Below are 10,923 nucleotides of genomic sequence, written 5' to 3' on the forward strand. Positions count from 1 at the left end.
CACCACCTCACACCCCCCTCACCCCAGTTTCAATAAACAACAATAAAACTGTGCATAAATACAATGCAAATATGAGCACGTTGCACAAGGATATTCGACCGACAGGCGTATCCGCATTTGCAGCCCCCCAAAAACTGGTATTTCAAATGCATATTTCGCCTATTTTGTCGCTTTTATTTTGTGCTCTTTTTTTGCTTTTGCTTTTGGACCAATGCAACGAAAATAAATATACGGGCTGGCAAAATATTACACAACATTTGAAAGAGTTTTAAAAACTCGACTCAGCACAGCACAAAAATGCGAGACAGTTTTATTTATTTTATAACCCGCTCAGTGCTGGCATTTGCATCTACATACTACATACTGTAAACTGCGAAACTGAAAACTGCACACTGCATATGTATCTGAATCTATCGGCATGTACCTGAATATGGATCCGCATCTGTGCCCGTCTGTGTCATTTGTTTGAGCCCTGCCACCAAAATAAAGGAACAAAGCAAAAAAAAAAACTGCAATAATAAATGGAAAGCGAAAATATAGTATTTAAAAAGCGATTTCGTGTTGTTTATACATTTGTGCGTGCTCAAAGCTATTGATTGGTTTGCCCTCTGTGGATTTACATTTTTGCGGGCTTGCGATTAAGTTTGGTTTTGGGCTTGGGAATGAGAAGGTAACAACCAGGTAATCGCATTGGCCTCTAGTAAGTTACATCACTTTTGCATTTGCGAGCAGCCAGCGAGAGAAATGGAATCATGTAATTGTAATTGAAATGAAGTAAGCGTGAATTTCGCTTAAAAAAATATACCCAGAAAGGTGACTGCCATGGCAGCCGAGGAGCACAACGATAAGAGCCCCAGACTCTTTTGGGCAGCTGCGAAATGTTTGTTTCCTTTCAAATCAGTACACTTCCTTTTTTTCTGTTTTTTTTTTCTGTATTTTTTTTTTTTGTGCCCTGGCCTTTCCTCCATCGGTTGGTCTTGTCTGCAGCAGCAGAAAAGCAGGGAAAGGCAGGGGAAAATAAATGAAAATCACTTGAAAATACTAACGAGCTGTTACGCTTGGCAAGAAAAATATAATCAGCAGCATCATGTCTGCAGGTGCACTTAAAAGGCGTTCACTTTTCCGCCCGCCACGCCCCATTGCTGAGCCAAGAAAAACTCCAACCCAAGTCGAACAATGGCCTAAAAAAAAAATAGGGAGAGAGAAGGTAAGAAACCACTGTTGAAACAATTAAAACTAACCTTTTTGGTAAAAAGGTGAAGGCAAGTCCGTACAACACGAAAACACAATGGCAAATAGAAATGCTTTCTGCCTTCGGCCAAAGAAATGGAATCACAGCCATCAGCTTTTGTCCAGCGATTTTGCCGCCAAAAGCGGTCCAACCACTTTTGGTTGGTTGGATCCACTCGAATCTGCTGCTGCACTCCACTCGACTGAAGGAGTGCAGGTTGGCCAAGCACCTGGTGAAGGCCACCAGTGGATTTGGATTTGAATGTGGATGTGGATGATCGTGGATCGCAGATCACCATGGAGCTGCACTGCGATGGTGGCGCGTGCCAGGTCGACTAATTCCTTGTCGTTGGCGAGGAAAATGACTTTGAACTTTATTGTTTTTCCAAGTGTTTGCGATCCGGTTTTTTTTGGCTTATGATTTGGTTATTACATTTTCTATTTTTTTTTCTTGGTTTTTTGTAGTTTTCTGCCGTTTTGCTGTACAATTTGCTGTGATCGCGTAACTTAATTCATAAATGCTGTTGCAAAAGCGCGAGAGAAATGGCAACAGGTCAACAGCGAATGGCCAACACTCACTTTTGGCCAAACCGCCGCCTTCTATCAACACACACAGCTGAATTGTTGAAAATTGTGCCGCTCATTGCTGCACATTGTGTAAGAGTTTTTCCTCTCGGTGCAGATCTGTCCTGTTCGATGGGGGCCGCCATATAAAAACGCTGCCTCGTCTTGACTTTGGCCACATTACCAACGCAGCAGTCGGCCAGCAGCCGCAGTCAAGGTCTTAGCCCAATCCCAGCCAGAGTTCGAAGCCCACCACGTCCAATGGCGAACGTTAATTTGGTGAGTGCGGAGTGGAATAGAATGGATGGCATTGCAAGGAGCAGCAGGCAGCAGGCAGCGAAGTCAAGGATATTAAAAATGCATTATGCAAAAATTGTGGAATACAAAGACATGCTATTCAGCACTTCTTTTCATACGAAAAAGAATCTCTTGCAGTGTTGGGTATATTGCGGCTGGTGATATTGATCAAAAGAAGAAGTCTTTCACAGCTAAAGATTCTAAAAAGAATAAAAAGTATAAACTTATAAACTTAGTTAAAATATCTAGTTATGTAGTACAAAAATCGTAAAGTTCTTAATGAAAGTTAGGTATGGATATCGTTTAGTCGATTCCTTCTTCTTTTTATTATCCTTCTCTCCTAGTTCGACTAAAGTGTTTTGCATATTAAATCGTTGTGTATTATCCTCCGCAGCAGATGCCGCTCATTGCAGCAGCCACCACCATACTGACAATTGTCAGTGGGGCCACCTCCTCCTCCATCGCCACCGCCGCCGCCAGCAGCGCATCCTCGACAGAAACGGCCAAGAACCAGCCATCGTATCACCATATGGGGTCATTGTTCGAGAATCGATGGCTGCCAATGGATCAGCCGATGCAGCATCATCCCAATCATCGCTATGGCACGCTCAAAATTCCAAGGGGAAGTGCGGGGAGTGAGAGGAGGGCCTTTAGCAGCAGCCATTCCTCAGGCTCCCGTCAAGGATTGGCCAACATGCTCAATGGGCTAACAAATCTCTCGGGTCTGGGACACGTTACCCATGGGTACCACGGCTCGGTGGCACCCACGCACACGGAGGCACTGGCCCTGGGCTCCACCAAACAGGAGATACCGATTTACGAGGAGCAGCATGAAGATGCCGCTGCGGTCGCTGCCGTTGCAGCCGCAGCTGGTGCCCATGATTTTGGTTCGGACAATGGACAATCTGGCGGTGGATTGGAGAGCAATCAGGAACATTCGCCGATTTACAATTATCCCGGTGCCGCACATAATGGTGGATTTTTGCCGGCCTATGGCTCAGCTGGCTCTGGTCCCGAGCAGGACTACCCACAGTGGTCATCATCAGCGGCGCCGGAGGAACAGCAGTCGGAACAGCAGGCAACTCATCCCTATGCGTACGATAAAATTTCAATGGGCAACTTCCTGCCGCCGTACACGCCGGACTCTGGATACGATGAGCAGCAGGGGCAGCTTTACCATCAGCAGTTGCAACAGCAACAGCAGCAGCAGCAACAGCATCTGCAGCAACTGCAACAGCAACAGCAGCAACTGTACCACCAACAGCAGCATCAGCAGCATCAGCAGCATCAGCAGCATCAGCAGCAGCAGCAGGAACAGCACTCCTCGTACTTTGGTCATCATGAATCTGGATCCGGTTCGACATCGGCTGCATCTGCCTCGAGCGGATCTGGTGCCGATGACTTTGAGGAACATCCCGATGCTGGGCAGGAGCAGAGCTCCAACTACTTGTCGGAGGCAAGTGGTCATGGCCAGGGACATGGACAGGGACACACCCATCACTCGCACCACGTGGATATCATCAACTATGTGCCGGTGAAGCATGTGAAGAAGCAGCACGTGCCGGTGGAGAAGGAGGTGAAGATACCCATATCGCATGCGGTCATCATACCGGTTCGCAAGCCAGTGCCCATCCACATACCGATCACCAAGAACGTTCAGGTGCCGGTGGAGAAGGAGCTAAAGGTGCCCGTGGAGCGTCTGATCCCTGTGCCCGTGGAGAAGCACATCCCAGTGCCGGTGGAGAAGCATGTGCCCTATCATGTGGTCAAATATGTGCCCATCAAGGTGCCCAAGCCGTTTCCCGTCAAGGTGCCCGTCTTCAAGACCGTGCTGCACAAGGTCAAGAGCTGGTGGTAGAATCTGGAATGTGCACATCTCATAAATCCCATCCTGCATTCCAACGGCGTTCCTCATTTGCATCCAGTGCACGCGAATTTCGTTATAGTTATAAGCACATTACGCATACGCCACCGTCATCCCTGCCCTTTGGGTCACAGAAACCAAAGCGAACAACATTATGCAGTTTTGCACATTTCGTATTCGCATTTCATTTTTAATGTCGAGTTTTAAAATTCATTTAATCCCCGTGATGTACAACAATTTTGTGACTCATTTAACATTACAACAATTTGCATTAAAATACACAAACACAAAATGGGCACAGAAACGGCAAAACCGAATGAGAATCATGAGAATCGGGAAAATGGCAAGCGAGACTTTCGCACATACACACACGTGCTGCAAGGACGAGGTTTTTAGCAGCGATTTCACGGTGCATTTGTCATGGACATAACCCTTTTACCACCCAACCCATACCAAAATGGAAGGGGGTGAGGGGGACCATGCTCATTTATTTAATTTCACTTTAAGCGCACACAATGAAATTTGTGTTTAATGAAATGAAATTCATCTTCACAAAAGGCTCGCGCATTCTCCGCCGTTGTTCGCAGGCTGCCAAATGCCATTTCCAGACCATTACATCGCCAGTTCGGCCTGGAAAAGTGGGCGCTCAACTTGGCCAACCGGGCATCCCTGTGATTCCTCTTCTGATGCCATCCCCTCCCCCTCCATTCCCTCCTCTAATTAAATTAAGTGCACACCTTTGTTGTCCCGCTACGCGCTGGCATGCCGCTCGTGCTTTCCCGCTTTCCCAGTCACCTGTGCAGTTCTCTGCTTTGATTTGCTGCTCCTGCTGCTGCTGCTGGTCGATTGAATTGGCCAAGGGACTGCTGTCCCCTATTTCCCATTTTTTTCCAAGCTCCCAACTCCCAGTTCCCTGTTCCACTCACTGAAAAGTATGCCACACAGCACGGCTTTTAAATATAGCATGCACTGGACGGAGGAGCTGTTGCAGAAGGGCAAAGCTCGTTGGCGGAAAGAAAGAATAACATATCGTTTCGTTCTCAGTAAATTGTCTTCTCCAGCAATCCTTTTGGTTCGCACGCACAGCCTCCTCCTCAAACATTCGATTGGCACTGCAAGAAAATTCGCAGCATTTAAATAAGCCTCATTGTGTTTGTGTTCAATGAAGTTAGAGCAATCGGTAATATATACTTAGTCCCTCGAGCAAATTACTATGTTAAAAATACATATAACCAATAAATTAAATAAATATATAATTTTAAAACCAGGAATATGACTACATTATTTTTAGCAAATTACTGAGTAGTTTGAAAAAACTATGAAAAGAAAGTATTATTCGAAGATTATGGGTTTTCTAAAACACGTTTTTGAAAGTGGTTTAAAAGGATAGTTTTGCGATTCGCAAGGTTTTTGTTAAACTAAATTTGTATGATCAGTAATTTATTGAATAATAGATTAAAGTTTATTATATCCTTTAAAATTCTCTTTTCAAACATAAATCTAAAAAAGTTCTTTATAAAAAGCAATCTACTTTAACCAACATTTTCTGCACTCCACTTTATTTGAAATTATTTTTAAGTGTATCGTCCTTTGTCCTGCGTGTTGCGCGCTCTCGATGGTTTGTCGTTTTGGCGCGGATGTGGATGCGGATGCGACTGCGGATGCGAGTGCGGATGCGGCTGTGGTTCCTCGCTTTTCGCCCCTCACTTGTCAGTCACGCGGCTGTCTGTGACTCTTTGCGCGAACCTCCTCCTTTTGGTGCCGCCGCCTGGCTGTCGTCCTTTCTCGTCCTGTCAGCTGCGACTTGCTACTCTTGCTCCATTTACTGTGTATTTTTGATGTCTAAATTGCATTTTATTATGTCGCTCTGGTTCGAGGCAAGGCATACGACCGAATGGGCGAGAAAGGCGAAACTTCTTCGCTTGCCACATATGCTCGTTGCTGGTTGCTCGTTGCTGGTTGTTGTTGGTGTGGCTGGCTCTGTTGTTGCGGTTGTAAATTTTATTTATCATTTAACATTTTTTACGCTCTTTATGCCCCTCCAGTCAGGCGGTTAGTCAGGAAGCAGCCCCGCCCAGCGACACACTTTAAGTGACTTTTCGAGTACTTTATTTTGCATACAAAATATTTACCATGTCGCCATGTGCATGCGTGCGTATACGTAATATCGCGCTGCCAACTCAGTTGGCTGTGTAAGTTGGACTCGCTTTCCTGGTTATATGAGGCCATCTTTCTGGCTTTTTTACACACTTTTTATGTTAAATTAAACATTTGAAATGTTATTATGATTTTTATTACGCCGCTTTATTAGTCACATTTTTGCGATACCACAATATTGTTTTTAGCTGCACATAAAAGTGTGTACGATATTTAATTAACTATTCAGTTTGGCCTCGGCCTCTCCTTGAATGCCTGGGCAATGTATTTATTAGTTTATGGAGAGTTTGCCTTGTGGTGCGCATAAAACTAATTAATTTAAATTAGTGCCAAAATGAGAATGAAAATCGCAAATGTGTGCGAGCATTAGAAGCAATGCTAAATGTGTGAAAATGCGAATATTCATTTGATTCTGTGGCGTGTGTGCAGATGACAGAAAATCACTGGTCGACAGATAACGAGTGAATCACACTAATTATTTGTCCTAACAACAATATCAATTCGTTTATGCAACTGGCCGAGTTCAAATGTTTAATTAAATACCAATCGCACCACAAGCCATTCGTTGAATTTTTGCGATATCTTTGTTGGCCAGGTAAAAAGGTCGAAAAACGGCGCAAAAACTTTGTTATATGCAATTGGGAATAGATGGCTCACACACACACACTCACTTCCGTGTGGCAGTAAACAAAACTGTTGGTTTTAATAACAGCCAAGTGCATGTGCATGTGTGTGTGAGTGTGTGTTAGCCATGTGGCCAAAATAAAGAGGAAAGAGAGAGGGAGAGAGAGTGAGAGCGGTATTTTTTGGAGTCAGCTGCCACTATGTTTGCACTTTTATTAAAAAACTTTTGCATAATGAAAGTTTTGAGCTTGCTCTCCAAATTGTAGACGCAATATATAACTCACAAAAAAAAGTTTAGTTCGCCTCGGTTTAGCTATTTATATAAATATTTTCGCACAACTTTTGGCCAAAAATGATTTTTAAAGTGTTTATGATGCACAACTCCCAAAACTCCAAAACATTGTCTAATTTTTTGCCCCAACCCACAGCCCATTAAACGACATTCATTTCATTTGCGGAGTTTCTATTGATTGCCGACAGGCTTTCGTGCACATGAAGTATGCTTTTGAGCTCAACTATTTGGAAATAATATCATTTGGTATTTAACAATACGCTAAGCAATTAATTTAGAAACTAACTCAACACATATCATATGGTTTTGAAGCGCTCAAGTTAAGCTGATAAGGAAAATGTGTTATAATTTATATTCAATTTAAATATGCAGTCACGCAAAGTACGTAGACATAATTAATACATTCCATAGAAATCCCACTCTTATCAAAATCTTTCCCTGTGTACCACTGCGCCCACTTCCACCATTTAGTTGGGAATATATATATATCCCGGTTGGGGTGTGCGAATAGCAGTAACAACGTTGATGGCTATATAATGGGAATGCGAATTTTTATTGTGGCCACAATGGCTGGACGGACGGCCGAGTCCCGGCTTCGTCCTGGCAATATTAGGAGGACTAAGGAGGCCCGCGATGAGGACTCTCTCTAAAAGCAATGATACTTTTATCCCCCCATGTCATTGCCACGTAAGACCGCCACTCAGCGAGATGGCTGCTGGCTCAGTGCCGCCCGCATCCATATCCACATTCACATCCACTTCCATATCCACATCCACATCCACAAACTCCGCATCCTGGTCGCTGATGGCTGCTGATGGGCGCTCACATTGTCGCCGTCTTCGGGTGTGGATTTTCGGGATATGCGGCGCTACATGTTATGAATTTTTTAGGGTCCTTTGCCGTTTCGCGGCGCATCAGACGGGCAGCGGCGGGCAGACAATAATAAAAGCCTCTGGCACGTGCACAGTCGCAATACCCGTGCTCCGAGATTATGTCTACGTTTTGCTCAAATGATTTACACATCGTCTGGGCCAGGATCTTCCCCTTACTTCCCCTTACTCACTTTAAGCCATCTTCGCGGAATCAGATTGGCTGGAATTGGCATTGAGGATTGTCCCATCCTGTCCGCAAAACACGCTAACGTTATACCAATTACCAATTTGCCATTGCCCTTCGCGGAATTTTCGAATTTGCGCTGATGCCACGGTTCAAAATGTGAGCTCTGCTTGGCGCACCGGAAATTGCCTGACATTGAACGACGGCATTAGCCGGCACTGGCTTATGGCAATCGCTCTTAAAGCCGCGGAGTTCTCATTCAAATATGCTTTACAAAACAGATGGTTTGCGTGGGCTTGAAGGTCGTCGTATTCGAATAAGGGTCAAGGGTCAAAGGGACAATCTCTCTCCGAGAAACTAACTTTAAATTATTCAAGAGCTATCAATTGTATGAATTGGTTATACACAATTTGGTTTTAGCGCAGAGTTAAAAAGAAATAAAAATGAATTTATGGTTTAAAAAGTTTCTAAAGATATTTCAATAACTGCTGGTTTTGCCTTGCCATTTCTTACATTTGCTCCCGGAGTAAGTAACACACGTATTTTACAATTGCACAACGAGAGATACAAACAGAAAATCGCAGGTCCTTTGAAGGAGCAAGCAAATTCGTTTCCGCAGACAGACATTTAGTTCGCCCGGACGACTGTAGGGGGCGTTGCGCAACGGAAGTGCATCGCAGCTATATGTTACATACCGACAATATGTTTTCACCGTGCAGTTGGCTTTTATGGCACTCGAAAGCAGGCTCAAAGGTGAGTGTTGTTTGCAAGAAGGTTCTGCTGTTCCTCGTTTCGTGGGTTCCTGGTTGCGCATCGTTGTTGCCACTTGGGCTGCAACAGCAAGTTGCACCTTATGCGCCACTTGGCGCTGCTTTGCAGCCAGTCAGGCGTGGCAAATTGCAAACTAATTTATTAAAAACGGATATATGAGCAAAATTTATATATATACCCATATATGATATATACATATTGTGTTGCCCCAAAGCTCAGCTCATTGCGCTGCAATATTGCCGGTGCTCATAATTTCACTGGTCGTCTGGTGTTTCTGGTTTGTTTGGGGTGGTAAATAATGTGCTGTCAGCATGTCAACGGCTATGCATTTGCCGTAGAAGGTTTTTGCTGTTGATTTTAAACATTTTTGCTCATTATGTGCTTAGAACGCCGGCACACCGACCGAGCGGAGCGGTCGGTCACAGTTTGAATTTGAAATATGATCCGGTGCTTGGGAAATGTTTGCTTTTCTGCCATTTAGTTTCATTTCTCAACTGACGGCTGTCAGCCACAGCTGCAGCTGCAGAGATGAGACTACATCTCCTTCTGCTTTTGCTTTGCTGTTGCTTTTGCTTTTGCAGCATTGTCTATCCTGACACCAAGATGACAATTCTCCAGGCTACAGGCAGGCAAGCTAAGGTAATCATATCTCTGCATTTTCCAGCATAAGCTGTCAATCAAAGCGAGTCCATCCTCATCTCCATCCCCATCCGCATATCCATCTCCAAGCCATAGCCAGGCATAACCAGCCATAACCAGCCATAAATTGTGCCTGCTCGGATGGCAACTAAGAAGCCATTCAGCTGAAGCAAAATAGATTGCAATCTGATATTAGAGTACACGTCAGTGGGCTTCAATTAGGGACATATCCGAGCTCAGGAGCTCGGACACTGAATTTGAAAGACCCCTTTTTTGCTTAATTTGCGAGCCAGATGAGCTCCAGCAGGCCACTATATAGTACATGCTTCAGGAATAATGTGGCATGAAAAATTCCCAACGACCGAAAGTTGCAGCGCTTAATTGCCAGGACCCCCGAAGGGCCAAGTTGTGAAATATTGATACTCGTACTTATGCATAAAGGCCGGGCCATCACAGCAGCACTCCATTGCCACGTTTGCCACGTATTGAGCCCGATAAAACCAGCTCGTTTCCGAGGGTCTCTCAGCTCATTTTAAGCGCACTTTAATGGCAATTATACGCCTGAGTAGCTGTTTGTGTTGGCAAACTTTTGCTTTTTTGGGGGGCAGTGGAAGTGGAAGGAATGTATGGGGTGTTGAGTGAGTCAAAAGCGTCAACAGCACCAGACACTGGCAAAAAGCCGGCAAAAGCAAAACAAACAAGGAGCCACATACACGTCGAGCATCGAGTATATAGCTCGCAAAACACCAGACGATCCTGCGGGATGTTGTGACTCGACATAAATCCTTTGGCGTATAAAATACTTGCAAACATTTTGCTGCTGCTGCTGCTGCTGCTGCTGCACGCACCAGATTATTAAAGTTCTGTGTAAATAGTTTATGGTAAGCATAAAAGATACATATATACAGCAAGCATTTCTGCTTTACGAGCCAAAACGGATAGTGAGTTTAAGGTGCCAAGCGTCCATTAAGTGGCGAACACGAAATATCACTCATACGCCCAGTTTTCCGTACTTTTGACTTTTAAACTCTTTTTGTATCTACACACAACGCTTTTGGGGGCCTCAATTAAAATGATCAAGAAAGGCGCCTCAAGTCCCCGCATTTCGCATCAAAAGTAACAACTTGCCACCTGAGTCGCAAATTTTTATGATGCACATCAATTTCACAAACAAAAATGTACAGAACTTTCTGGCCAAAATGGAGGGGTAAAAGAGGTGCCCCGCACAAAAGGGTTAAAACTTTGCTTTTGCCGCGCTAACTGATGGCTGCTGGTTGCCTGTCATTTTTCAAAGGACTTCCCGTCTGGCGCCCTCGCTTTTCTGACCATTTAATGCTGTGTGGAGCGTTTTTGTAGCTGTTTATGCTGTTTATGCTCTTGGCTTCATTTTGGCCGACCGGCAATTATCAAAGTTTGAGCCAAAAGTGCT

At 44.5% G+C, this 10,923-nt stretch overlaps 1 protein-coding gene across 2 annotated transcripts; it reads left to right on the forward strand.

Moving 5' to 3' along the window:
- Positions 1-2,055: 2,055 nt before the first annotated feature.
- Positions 2,056-5,122, forward strand: LOC6537813 (AF4/FMR2 family member lilli). 2 transcript variants are annotated; one of them, XM_002098318.2, is made up of 2 exons: positions 2,056-2,073; positions 2,486-5,122. In XM_002098318.2, exons 1-2 carry the CDS (start codon positions 2,056-2,058, stop codon positions 3,947-3,949), a joined length of 1,482 nt encoding a protein of 493 aa, XP_002098354.1. In that variant the 3' UTR covers positions 3,950-5,122. The 2 variants fall into 2 exon arrangements, with proteins under 2 accessions (XP_002098354.1, XP_039231825.1); XM_039375891.1 differs by having other exon boundaries at positions 2,489-5,122.
- The last annotated feature ends 5,801 nt before the right edge of the window (positions 5,123-10,923 follow it).

Source organism: Drosophila yakuba, chromosome 3R, assembly GCF_016746365.2.
Source record: "Drosophila yakuba strain Tai18E2 chromosome 3R, Prin_Dyak_Tai18E2_2.1, whole genome shotgun sequence".
Lineage (NCBI taxonomy): Eukaryota > Metazoa > Arthropoda > Insecta > Diptera > Drosophilidae > Drosophila > Drosophila yakuba.